The sequence below is a fragment of the Marmota flaviventris genome, chromosome 2 (assembly GCF_047511675.1).
Source record: "Marmota flaviventris isolate mMarFla1 chromosome 2, mMarFla1.hap1, whole genome shotgun sequence".
In the NCBI taxonomy this organism is placed as follows: Eukaryota; Metazoa; Chordata; class Mammalia; order Rodentia; family Sciuridae; genus Marmota; species Marmota flaviventris.
Genome location: NC_092499.1, coordinates 157,748,589 through 157,762,612, shown reverse-complemented (window position 1 = coordinate 157,762,612; position 14,024 = coordinate 157,748,589). Strand labels below are relative to the sequence as shown.

The window sequence follows — 14,024 nt, the reverse complement described above, 5'->3', positions numbered from 1 at the left end:
TGGAAGATGCCTTTCTTATGGTGTAGTTGAATAGAACTTTTGAATATTTTAATTGAATGATCTCATTTTATAGCGGGTGTAATAAAGATTAAATAAATAAATAAATAAAAAACTCAAGTCCTACAATGATTAGGTGGATTGTCTGAGGGCATCTTAGAGAGCAAGGCAAGAGTTTAGTGTCTAGTTGACTATTTCTTCATGAACAATTCCTTAAGGGTTTTTCTGTGGGTATCATATGCCAGGCATGGTGGCACATGCCTGTAATTCCAGGGGTGGCTGATGCCAAAGGATTGCAAGTTTGAGGTCAGCCTGACCAACTGTCTCAAAAAATAAACAGGTTTGGGGTATAGCTCAGTGGTAGAGTGCCCCAGGGTTCAATCCTCAGTCCCTACCCCCAAATAAATAAATAAAAAATAAAAATCATATCACCACAAAGATTCGAAAACCATGATTTTCTATATGAGCCATTTTAAGTATGAGAAATACGGAAAATGTTTTTTTCCCCTGCTACATATAAAATTGTTGCATCTGAGTTTGGCAAAATGACAAAATAGAGTTCAGTTCCAGAATGTCTTTATATCAAGAAGGTATACCACTAGTATGTACTAGATGAAATCATTTATTTGGATCAATAAGTTGGAATTAGGTTATCCTAATAGCTAGGATGGTTTGTTCATTTCCTCAGGTGTTGCTCTGTTGCCATTCGTGGATGAGCGAAGGCTGCGAGCTGCCCTAGAAGAGGTATACCCAGACCTCACTCCGGAAGAAAGTAAGATTTTTACTGCCATTTGGTCAATTTTGAGCCTGTGAAATACAGACTTCACATTTTCTTATAACATTAAACCCCCCATTTGTCATATTTCTTATAAGTGAGCATAAATCACTGATTTTACTTTATATAACATATTAATTTTCTTAATCTATCATCTCTATAAATGAAGTAGTATTTAAGTAACATTTATTAACTTAGAAGTCTTTGTTAAATGTATTAAAAAGTGATACTTCAAGAATATCCTTTGACATTTTGGTTGTTATATGACATGCACTCAAAATAATACTTTTGTCTGGTAGGAAGGTATTACTCATTTCCTCTGTCTTCTCCCTCCATGGCCTCCGAAATAATAACCTTGCTTGAAAGATTAGGGGGAAACAAGCATTTGCCCTTAGAGTGCTAACTTGAAATATTATTTTGCATAAAAGTGGCATTTTTTTAAATTAATACAGTAGAAAGTATTTAAATGGAGAAATTGTAAAGCTTAGCTCTATTGAAAAATGTATGTTTAATACCAGTACAATAAAAGTCTGTTAGAAACAATTTCTCCATCAGGTATCTTTAGAATAATCTTTATCCTCAGATGATACAGTTTGTATTTCCTTATATTAAGAAATTGAGTTCTTTATGATTAAGAAAACCTTGCCAATTATCTTACAATGTATTCAGTTACCTTTCAGTGATATCTTTTTCTGTTACTGATCTTTGAAAACATTGTCAAAATATTTTTTTCTTCCATAGAGACACATCACGCATTTAGGTTTGTCACTTTAAAATTATTTGTCATAAACTTTATACTAGAATTGTTTTTAAAATTTAGATGCTGTTGTTGTGTGCTCACAAAAATGGGTCTAGTAAATATAATTGCTTAATACGTCATTTTACTCTTTTCTAACTTTCCCCTTAGATAAAAGGAACAGCCTTGGAGGTGATGTTTTGTTTGTGGGGAAACATCACCCACTCCATGACTTCATTTCAGAGCTGTATCAGACAGGTTCCACTGAGGTATGGTATACCACTGGTATGTACTAAAATGTACATACCATGAAATTTACCATTTTAACCATATTTTAGTTTAAAATTATGTGACATTAACTATATTTATGGTATTATGTCATCAACATCACTTCATCTCCAGATCCAGAAACTTTCACACACCCATATGGCAGTTCTGCAGGAATTAAACTCTGTCTCCTTTCCCCCATCTCCTATAACTTCTTTCTGTCCCTGGATTTGCCTATTCTTTGTGTCTCATATAAGTGGAATTATACAATATTTGTCCTTTGTGTCTGGCTTATTTCACCGATTATATTTTTAAGGTTCATCCATGTTGTAGTACATTGCAAAATTCCATTCTTTTGTATAGCTGAGTTATTTTCCATTTCCATTTATATGTCTCATTTCCATTTATATGTATATGCCTGTTTGTCTGTTGATGGATCCTTGGGTTATTTCTACCTTTTTTTGACTCTTATAAATAATACTCCAGTGAGTTTTTATGAATAATAGTCCTAAGAACTTAAACATACAAGTATCTGCTTATTTCCTAATTTTTTATTCATTTGGGTATATAATTAGGAATGCTTTTTCCACAGCCAGTGGATGTGCCACCTGAACTTTGTCATGGGATTCAAGGAAAATTTTCTTTGGATGAAGAAGCCATTCTTCCAGATCAGTAAGCATTCATTTGTATATAACTAAGGTGAATGGAAGGAAGTTTAGTTAGCATTTTTCTTGTGTCCTAACATTTTATTCTCTTGTAATAGTGAGAAAATAATACTTAACACAAAGTAAAACCTGCTGGATTAGAAAAGGCTTGGATTCAAAGCCCAGCTCTTTAACATATGGTAGACTGCACATTGTGCGGGGAACTCTGGGGTACCTGAAACCTATTAGGGCACTACAAGATTATAATTATTTTCATAGTGACACTAAGATTGTATGGTATTACTTGTTTTTCTCACTTATTTTTTTCTTTGAGTGCACAGTGGAGTTTTTCAGAAAATAAATGTAGTGTGATATTTTAAGAGGTAGAACCAAAAGCAAAGAAAGTCTGACTTACAGGTACTAAACCAGATACTGAGATTTTCAAAACTGTAAAACAATGATACTCTTCTCATTTATTTTTATTTTGCTCTGTAAAAGGTAGCTGTTTTTCATTAAAATGTTATTTATGTTAACATGTAATAGATTTTTTCATTATCTTTAAAATGTCTTAATTTTTAAAAACTAGTTTTAATTTTTCAATTAATAGTTTTAATTTTCAGTAGGTAAATATTGATAATATAGTGAACATAAGCAAAAGTTCTTGGAGATTCTCAGTAATTTTTAAAATTTTAAACAACAATAATAAAAACTGAGATCAGAGTTTGAGAATAGGAATATACAGGTTTGTATTCAGGAATGGAATTGCTGAGCACAGAATATGTGTGTCTTCATCTTTATTGGATAACTATGTAGTGTTTTTCAGAGTGGTTATATCATATTATAATCCCAGTGGCCATTTGTGAGAAATCAGATTGCTCTGCAGATCCTGGCAAATTCTTGGGACATTGTAACATTTTAATTTTTGTTAGTCTGGTGGCTGCTTATTGACAGTGATTTATAATCACATTTCTCTGATTGCTAATGAGTTTAAATATCAAATGGCTAATCATTTGATTTTTCTCATTTATGAGGTACGTGTTTCGTTTCTTTTTTTTTTTTTTAAGTTAATCTGTTCTCTTTACTGATTTGTAGGGTTTTTTGTTTTAGAAACTGATAAACTTTTGCTCATAATCATTTTTTGTTTAGGAGATGATAAACAAGGAAGACAGGGTCATTTTCTAAAGATACAAATAGTCATAGTGTTTTTGTTTGTTCATTTTAATTAATTTGCTCTTCTATAGCCTAATAAACATATTAACATTTTACTTCCTGTTATCTAAAAGGTTACAGTTTACAAACGGATGGTTCTTTTCTTGTTATTCTTTAGAGTAGTATGTTCTCCTGTTCCCATGTTACGAGATCTGACACAGAACTCTGCAATCAGGTAAGTTTTCCTAAATTCATAGCATTCACCCTGAACACAGCTCTGAACTTGCAAATGAATAAAATTTTAAAAGAGCTCTGATTTCACAAGGAATTGGCAACTGTTAATCCACCAATGCTTTGAGATTGGTGGAGAGTCCCTGTGTTTCAGACCTCAGAGCAGGACCTCTTGACTTTAAATTATGTATATTGTTAAGGTTACTGATTTAACAAGCGTGCTTATCTGTTTTCTGGTTTCCCCTGACAACCTCTAATTCTTCCTGGATTAGGAAAGTGGGAGGTGGAGAGTAGGAGTTTTTGGTAGTTTGCCATATAGAAGCAAACAGGCTTCTACGTCCCAGCAGCTCACACAACTTTACTATATTAATTATTTTTTATAGTTGTGGTCCCGTACAGTTTAAAAACAAAAACGTTATATGATATGTTTTAGTTAAGATGAGACAGAATGTGTTTGTGAAAATTTTTATCACACTGGTGGGCTCAGGGTATAGCTCAGCCATATAACTATTGTCTAGTATACATGAGTCCCTGGATTCAATCCCGAACACTGCAAAATAAATAAATAAAATAAATAAGTAAGTAAGGTTATCCCAAACTTGAGAGCTGATTTCTCCTCTCTGGAAAACTTATTTATCCCTCAGTTCTTCAGCAGTGATAGTACTTTCTACTGAGTAAAAAATAATGTAAAATATGACTGTGTAGAATAAAAATCAATACTTACTACTCATTTGTGTAATATAATTAGTAATCTTGACTGACAGCAGAGTTTACTGTCATTTTCTCCATTATTTAGGCAAAACTAAAACAAATACATCTCAGATATTTAAGAATTTAGTAAAGGCCTTCTAATCTTGATTCTTCCTTTCTTACCCATTTTTTAATCTCTCAGAAAACATTTTAGATTTTGTGCAGATTTTTCAAATATAAGCATGTTTATTTCCTATCTTTAATGGATTTAGGTAGTAAATGTCATTCTAGAAAGCCTTTTATTTATAGAAAGTTAGGAAAAATCTTCCTGAATTGGTTGATTTTGTTTTGTTTTGTTTATTTTTACACATAATTTGTCCTGGTCTTTGTCTTTGTACTCCTTTGTTAAGGGTGAAGTACAGACTTTAAAGCCATGCTCCTAAGCCCATCACAAACAATCTGGCTCTGATAGATTCATGTAGACTCTGTGTATTCACCCTTGGGGTCTCTGACTTGCATTGTCACTTCAGGCTGGTTAATTCCACCAGTTCTCTTTGGATTGTCACATTTTTGCTTGTGCTCCTCAGTTTTTCTGTATCTTTTCAAGGGGCTTCCTGCCCAGCCCTGTAGAAATAGTTAATTCTACTTAAATTTCTAATAAGGATAGAGAGGCTTGTCCAAAGGAGAGTTAAAGAATTAATGGATAGATCCTGGAGTTTTTGTTTGGTTGATGATGATGTTAGTTGGTTGTTTCTATGCTTGAAGGTGATTTTGGTATTTGGTACTCACTATATTTTCATTATTAATTAAATTTATAAAACAAATCCCAGGTCTGTGTGCATATTCAGATGTATGCTTAGAATAATTTCAAAGTACAACTGATTTTGAGTTAATTTCATAAAGATTTGTGAAAGATTAAAGTTAACTTTTACCTTATGAGGTAATTTCAGTGTTTTCTCTGAGGGATAATCTTGAGGACAAGAAGCATTTTATTGCAGGTTTTTTTTTTTTTTTTTTTTTTTGGTGTGTGTGTGTCTGTGTCCCCATCCGTGTATGTCCCTGGACTTGTTGTGCTTCCTGGCATTATATTTGCTTTATAAATGAAAATCTAGAAATGCAGCTTCCATTGTTATTTGTTTTGACTCCTGCCATTCACCCGCCCCTTTCTCTGTTTGAATGCATCCATTCCGTATATTGAGAATTTGTTTCCTTATGCTGGGTTGGTTATTCCCATCATATTTAGTCTAATTTGTAGTACTCAAAAGTATATTATACAAGTTATTAAGCTTTTGTGTCTGTGTGTGGGTGGGGCTGCTGGGGACTGAATCCAGGGCTTTGTGCATGTCAGGCCAAGTACTCTACCACTGAGCTACATTCCCAGCCCCTTTGAACCATTCCAACTGTCTTAAGTTCATAGAAGAACCCTTGGGGAATACAATCAGCTATGACCTGAGAGATCTTTTTCAATTCTGATCTTATGTCATTCACCATATTAATAGTATAACTTGGAATAGAACTAAGCTATCTCCTTTAATTTTCCTCATCCTGGTCTTCTTAGACATAATATTTTTTAACTAGTTCTTTGTTAGCTTTAAATATATAAACCCTTCTGTGTATGACTTTAAAGTTACAGAAAAGTTGTCTTTCCAGTAAAGCAGCACAGTTTTTGTTCCTTTGGAGGGGTAGGTGTATACATGTACTGACATGTATGTACCCTTTTATGTTTTTAAGACCTGTCATAATTTGGCAGAGCCATAGCTCTGTGCCTGCATCTAGTTCTTCAAAGACACCTCCTTTCCACCCAGGCTGGTCCCTTCAGCATTCCTTTGGCCTCTGTGTCTTCCTCCCTTTATTTAAAATACTCTTCCCTTTTTTTCTCTGCCTGTCCCTTTGTTGCTCCCCACTCACAAAACACAGTATATAATTTACATAATTTTGTGCATGTTATTTTTAGCATTGTTAGGTTTTTCTTTTTTCTCTCATGTCATCTAGCATGGTTCTAAACCCTTACAAAGGTTCAGTTGTTTATAGTGTTGGAAGCAGTGTTTACCAGATTCTTCCAAGAGTTACAAACTTTTTTCTCTAGATGAGTGTTTCTCAAACTTTGTTTTCATCTTTGGGTAAATCAGGGAAGGAACAGAACATTTTTTCTTTAAGGAAATTCTTTTTAAAAACTGTGAATATGTGCGGAGATGGAGTTTTTAATGTAACCATTACTGCAGCATTTGTAAGGTTCATTATTGGCAAGCAGCTAATTTGAAATCAGAAATGCCTGACAGAAGTAGAATACATGAAATCAGCAATAAACTTCATGGTGGAAAACACTTTGGAGGGTTTAACCTCCACTGCCTGTAATACTTTGTAGGACACTGAACTGGTTAACCTCTTCTGATAGAATGTCACAATTCTATAAACTCTTTTAAGTGTTTTAAAATGTCAAGTATATGAATTATGAAATTTTCCCTGCTAGAACAGTTTGCATTGGTATGCTGATTTAGCATTAATTACAGAATGTATGAGGGAAAGATAGAGTGAAAATGAAGCCTAGTATTTGGAATTTTCTGCTTTCTTTGTAAAGTGGTGCCACTATTCTTAAATGTTACTAGTACTTGATGTAGCATTCGTAAGGATAATACTTAGAGTGAATTAAATCAGGAAAAGGTATTGTACATTCCTTTACTTTTCTATTGAGACTTTGCTGTGTTTTCTTCTTATGGTAGTACAGATAAAAGCACAGTTCAGTTTCCTTATTTTCAACCATGTTTAGGTTTTAAATTTCTGTTTTGTACTTGGTGAAGTACAACCAGGTAAATGAAAATGTAAGAGAGTATACTTACTAAGGAAGAGATTCACTATATTGCTCTTGGGGCTAACCTGGTGGGTAGAGGCTAATGCTGGGTAAATCAGCAATGTTGTTCCCGTATTTGGAAAAAGTAAAGTGAAAATACTTCTGCAGTGCACAGAATTAGGTAAAATAATATAAATTCAAACACAATTTAGCTGGTCAGCCTGTTGAGTCCTTTAGCTGTTCCAGGGCTTTTTAGTTTTTGTTTTTGTTTGGGGTGGGTGGGATTTGTTTGTTTGTTTGTTTGGCTCTGCTGTGGATCAATCTTGGGACCTCATGCTTTAGGCAAGTGCCTTATCACTGAGCTACATCAGGAAACCCCAAAGACTGTTGTATTAACTGTTTGTTTCTTTCCTTGACTTCTGTGAGACTTTGGGTGCTCCTGGGTGTCTCAGGGTTACTTAATGTTTTCCTTCCACAGGAAAACTCTCCACAATTGATGCTTTAGCCCCAGATGGTGAAAATTGTCAAAGGGTAATCTCTGCTTTTTTTCCCCTATCAATGATCTACTTTTAAGAATTTAAAGTATAAACCAGAAAAATATGAAGGAATTTTGAGAGTTTGAATTCATATAAAAAGTTACCCTTTGGCTCTTCCTTTGTCTGTTTCATTTTTAGGAATTGTTTGAGCTATCACATTGGAAAAGTGCATTCCTAAAAACATAATAGATCCTAGTATACATTCTTAGGAACCAAATAAAATACTAAAAATCTCTTTACCAGGAGAAGTTTAACTAATTTTAGGAGAGTATGATTTCAAATTGTTCTCAAAGACCCAAGGAACAAAAATGCTTTAATCTTCGAGAGCATAAATAGTGTCTTTATTCCTTCAGTGGAGACTTCCAAACTAGGTACCCCTTTTGTCTCTTAATGGTTTGTACTATGTTAAGTATATAAGACTACTTTGTTACATGTGGTTCTCCTGGGGGACAATGTGGGAACTCTTAGAAATTATTTTCTCTTTTCTTTTTTGGGTGCTTGAACTTAGGACCATTCGACCACTGAGCTACATCTCCAGCCCTATTTTGTATTTTATTTAGAGACAGTGTCTCACTCAGTTGCTTAATGCCTTGCCATTGCTGAGGCAGGCTTTGAACTCTGGATCCTCCTGCCTCATTCTCCCAAACCACTGGGATTACAGGAGTATGCCACTATGCCTAGAAAAATTATTTTCTTAATGGCTTGGAAATTTCTTACCTTTTAGAGCATGAACATGAAAAATGGGATTTTTAAAAACAATTTTATTAAATAGTACATACAGTGAATTGCACATATTAAGTGACTAGATGGTTTATTTTCCTGTTGTTAATAACTCCTGTCTTTTGGAAGAGATTATTCTCCCAGTCCTGGAATTATCTATCTTCTCTCCAAGAGCATGTTACCTTGGCTATTTCCTTCATTTTCTTAGTGTCAAGTCTTTCTGTGTATGACTAGCAGATAAAATCTTTATCTTGAACCTTCATCTGAATCTGATCTTCATTCTAGTTCCAATCCTGCCATTCTGTGTGGTTTCCCAATATCCCTCTTTCAAATGTATATTGAAGGCTCTTACCTAGATCACATCTATGACTTCTTTATGGGAGTCTTGTTCTGCCCTCTTTCAAAGTGCTGCTTGCTTGTTCTTTCTGAAATATATCTTTGATCACTTTTATTTCCTTACTGATGACTTGAAATGACTTTAAGTTGTAGTCAAGCCCTTTATGACCATAATCCATAGCCTTTCTTCCTGTCCGTTTCTGTTTCTGCACTTTGCACTCCAGTCTAGCCCATTGCATTTGGGGTTCCACATGAGAATTAAGCCTCAGAGATTAAAGCTTCTGTTGTATGTAACAGGTAAGTTGTGTGTCCTGTGCCTCTAGAATGGTACTTGCTATTTATATTCCTTGGGAGAATTGAGAATATAGTCACTTGAATCGTTTTTATGTTGGGCTTCTTTCTCAGATCTCCACTGAGAAGGACTTCTCTAATTGTGCTTTTCCTTGGTCCTGCAAACAGGACCATATCTTTATTCCTCCCTCTCCCTTCTTCCATTGTCAGGAATCAAAGCCAGAGTCTCACCTATACTAGGCAAGCACTTTACCTCTGACTTACACACACACAACCTCAAATTTAATATTTTTCAGTTGGCATGAAATGTTTTTACTTATGGAATATGGTGTTGTAATTCAATAAATGTAAACAATAAGTAATGATCAAGTGAGCACAATTAGCATTTTTATCTACTTAGATATTATCATTTCTCTGTGTTGAGAATATTCAAACTCTTCTGGTTATTTTGAAATATGTAAAAGTTGTAAGCTGTAGTTGCTTAATTGTGCTGTATAACATCCAAACTGCTTCCCACTATCTGTGTTTTGATTCCCATTATCTACCCTCTTTATCCATCCTCCTTTCCTCCTCTCCTAGTGCTATTTATCTCTTTGTGCTTTCGTATTTCACTATCATATTGTTCTCTAATTCTCTCCATGTTGTCACAAATGACAGGATTTTGTCCCTTTTTATGACTGAATAATATTTCATTGTGTATATATACCACAATTTTCTAATTCACCTGTCAATGAACATCTGTGTTCATTTCGTATCTTGGCTATTTTGAATAGTGCTGCAGTAAACATGGCATACAGGTATCATTTATCACTTTGATGTAATGATTTTGTTTCCTCTGGCCACATATCCAGTACTAGGGCTGGGGTGTAGCTGAGTGTTAGAACACATGCTGAGGTCCTGGGTTCAATTCCCTACACCACAAAAAAATGAACAAACAAAAAATGGATCTATACCCAGTACGCAGTAAGATTGCTGGATTATACAGTAATTCTATTTTCAGTTTTTTAGGAACTTCCTGTTTTTCATAATGACTGAATAATTCTTATAAAACAATAGTGTAAAAGTTTCCTTTCATGCATTCTTTCCAGCATTTTTTATTATTATTATTATTATTATTATTATTATTATTATTATTATTATATGCTGGGATTGAACCCAGGGGCACTTAACCACTGAGCCATATCCCTATCCCTTTTTTATTTTTCATCTTGAGATAGGGTCTCACTAAGTTGCTGCAAGTTTTGATAAGTTACTGAGACTGCCTTGAACTTGCAATCCTCTCTCTCAGCCTCCCAAGTCTGGGATTGCAGGCATGTGCCACCATTCCTGGCTTGTCTTTTTAATTATAGCCATTCTAATGAAGGTTTTTGATTTGAATATGTTGAAGACTTTTTATATATTTGTGTGTCTGTTGAGAAATGTCTGTTCAGATAATTTGCCCATTTTTTACTTGGATTATTTGTGGTGTGTGTTTTTTGCTGTTGAGTTGTTTGAGTTATAATATATTCTGGATATGAATCCCTTATCTGATGAATAATTTACAGAAATTTTCTCCCATTCTGTAGGTTACCTCTTGAGTCTGTTGTTTCCTTTGCTGTGCAGAAACTTCCTACTTTGATATAATCTTATTTGTCTAGCTTTGCTTTTGTTGTCTGTGGGTATTGGATCTTATAAAAAAAAAAATCTTTGCCTATTCTAATATCTTGAAGTGTTTTCCCCTAGTAATTTCATAGTTTGGGGTCTTAAATTTAGGTTCTTAGTCCATTTGAGTTGTTTTTTGTAGAAGTAGGGGTGTAGTTTTATTTTTGTGCATATATCTGTTCAGTTTTTTCAGTATCATTTGTTGAAGGGACTGTCCTTCTCTAGTGTGTGTTTTTGGCCCCTTTATCAAAAGTCAGTTGGCTGTAAACACATGGATTAGTTTCTTTTATTCTGTTCTGTGAGTCTCTGCCTTAAAAAAAAAAAAAAATGCCAGTGTTATGGTGTTTTGATTATCATAGTTTTGTAAAATGTTTTGAAGTCAAGCATTGTGATGCCTCCTTTTTTTTTTTTTTAAATTCTGTGCTGAATGCCATTGGTATTTTGATGGGGAATGCATTGAATCTGTAGATCACTTTGAGTAATATGATCTTTTAACAATATTAATTCCCAGTCCATTAGCATGAAATGTCTTTCCATTTTTTTGTGACCTCTGATTTCTTTCATGAATGTTTTATAAGAGATTTTTTGCTTCCTTGGTTAAATTTACTGCTAGGTATTTTATTGTTTAAAAACATTGGATATTTTGAATGGGACTACTTTTTAAAATTTCTTTTTCAGACAGTTTGTTTTTGGTGTATAAAATGCTATCTTATTTTGATTTTTTTGTTGTTAATTTTGTGTCTTGCAACTTGACTAATTTGTTTATCATTTCTACCAGTTTTTCGGTGGAGTCCTTAGGGTTTTCTTTGTATAAAATTGTGTCATCTGCAAATGGGTATAATTGACTTCTTTTCCAATTTGGATGCCCTTTATTTCTTTATGTTGCTTGATTGCTCTGACTAAGTTTTCTAGTACTGTGTTGAATAAGAGTGATGAAAATGAATATCTTTGCCTTGTTCTAGATCTTTAGAGGAAACACTTTCAGGTTTTCCCCATTTAGTGTGATATTGATTGTGGATTTTTCATATGTAACCTTTATTGTGTTGAGGTATATTCCTTCTGTATCTATTTATTGAACCATTTTTGCATCTCTGGGTTAAATTACAGTTGGTCATGGTTTATGATCTTTTCAATGTGCTGCTGGGTTTGGTTGGTTTGTATTTTGTTGAGAAATTTTGCTTATGTGCTCATTAAGGTTCATCAGAGATATCAGTCTTTTTTTTTTTTTCTTTCTTTCTTTTAATTTTGGTTTTGGTATCAGGGTAATGCTGGCCCTATAGAAAGAGTTTGGCAGAATTCTCCCCTTTTCAACAAAATTTTTTTTAATAGATTGATAATAATTGGTATTAATTCTTTTAAGTGTTTTGTAAAATTCAACTGTATCTTTGTTTCATTTATTTTCTATACCACACTGTAACTATTCTGGTCTCACCTTAAACCACAGCCTTTTTGATGATGGTTTCCTTGGTTGCCAAGTGAAAAAATTCCTTCTGAGATATTTTTTAGTTGCAAGTCCTGTTGTATTATCAGTTTTCTCTTTTTTATATTTGCAAAGCCCTACATGAGCCCAAATCATAGCTACTGTTTTCTCTGTCATGCTCTGAAACCTTTGACAATCACTGCCCTATTTTGCCCTCCCTATGCAACCTTGCTCAGTAGGGAACATTTGAGGTGCAAACAGTTACCAGTAAAGGATAAGTTGTTAGAAGAAATGGTTGAGTGAGTAAAGCGGTGTTCAGTTGTTTTTGAACTTATGTTATTTTTATTATAAAAGTGAAGTTAATTTAGTGCACTTAAAATATACAGTTAAATTCTACTACAAGGAAATTTTCAATGTAACAGAAAAGTTGTTAAAGTGGCATTGTTCAAAAAGAAAAAAAAATCAGCTATGTAAATATGTCAAAAAGTTCAGTAAAATCATATAGATTGGCTATAACTAAAATCTGTAATCATTGGAGAAATTTTGGAAAGTATACAAAATAATTAAAGGAGATGATGATTGTATAAAGTCATTGATAATCTTTCAATGAATATATGTTTAGTACGTTGTATATGTTTTTCTTATATTGTTAAGTATTCTGTTAACTAAATCTTTAAACTACCGCCTGAGGATTCCATTTTTAGAAAGAGCCCTGGTTATCTTTAATAGTCTACTATTATTCATACACTTGGGTTTGCAGTCTTTTTAACATTATGAATAAAAATATTATTGGTAACCTTAAGTATAAATCCAGTGCATAGCTAACTGAGTCACTAGGTCAGAAGGAAGACCTTGTTTGTGCATGTGTCTGCCAACATTAGGAAAGAAGGGTACAGGATTCCAACCAGGAAGTTTAGTAGGTCGTTTTGTTTAGTTTTTTTTTAAATACCCTCATAGGTGTCTTAGCTATTTGTGTGTGTAATATTTATTTATTTATTTTGTGAACCTCTTCAGCATATCTCTAGTATCATACTGAAATATCTCAGGAGTAATGTCCTTATTTCTCTGTGATCATCCACAGTTGGTTTCAACATGGCTTTCCCCACAAAGAAAGTTATAAGAAGGCTGTGTGTTAGGAATAGGAGGCATTATGATGAGGAAGATATTTAGCCATTTGGCAAAATCATTGGCTAAGAAAATTTTTAGAGACTTTAAAATTTTTATTCTGTTGAAACAAAAAGAATGTCAGTTTCCATGGTAATTAAGCCAAGAATTAATTAAATCATTAAACTGTTTATTGTTCTCTTTCAGCATTAATTTTAAAGATCCACAATTTGCTGAAGATTACATTTTTAAAGCTGTAATGCTTCCAGGAGCAAGGTAACAGCAGTAAACTATCTAGGTTTATTTTTTATGGGTGGTATTCATCCTTGTAACTAAATACTGTCTTTTCAAATGGTCAGAAAGCCAGCAGCTGTACTAAAACCGAGTGACTGGGAAAAATCCAGCAATGGACGGCAGTGGAAGCCCCAGCTTGGCTTTAACCGGGACCGGAGGCCTGTCCACCTGGATCAGGCAGCCTTCAGGACTTTGGGGTGAGTGGTAGGTTTTTGTCCCTTGTATAGTTTGCTTTCTTTGAATCATCTGACAAAGCAAGTCAGTATTTTTGATACAGATATCTAAGAGCTCATAAGATACACTGATTTTGTAGATGCTAATGACTTTGATGCTTTTCTGCTTTTCTTCGCTTTTAGAAATCCACATCTGTCTTTGATTTATATATTGCATGAAAATTGTATTGTG

General features: G+C 33.8%; 1 protein-coding gene across 2 annotated transcripts in view; it reads left to right on the top strand.

Moving 5' to 3' along the window:
- Xrn2 (5'-3' exoribonuclease 2) overlaps window positions 1–14,024 on the top strand; it is a 76,454-nt gene that overhangs the window by 45,403 nt on the left and 17,027 nt on the right. For both annotated transcript variants that reach the window (XM_027920015.3, XM_027920023.2), the window contains exons 21-26: window positions 686–769; window positions 1,680–1,777; window positions 2,368–2,447; window positions 3,747–3,803; window positions 13,533–13,601; window positions 13,685–13,816. In XM_027920015.3, the coding sequence (XP_027775816.1) occupies window positions 686–769; window positions 1,680–1,777; window positions 2,368–2,447; window positions 3,747–3,803; window positions 13,533–13,601; window positions 13,685–13,816 (520 nt within the window). The remainder of the gene's footprint in view (window positions 1–685; window positions 770–1,679; window positions 1,778–2,367; window positions 2,448–3,746; window positions 3,804–13,532; window positions 13,602–13,684; window positions 13,817–14,024) is intronic.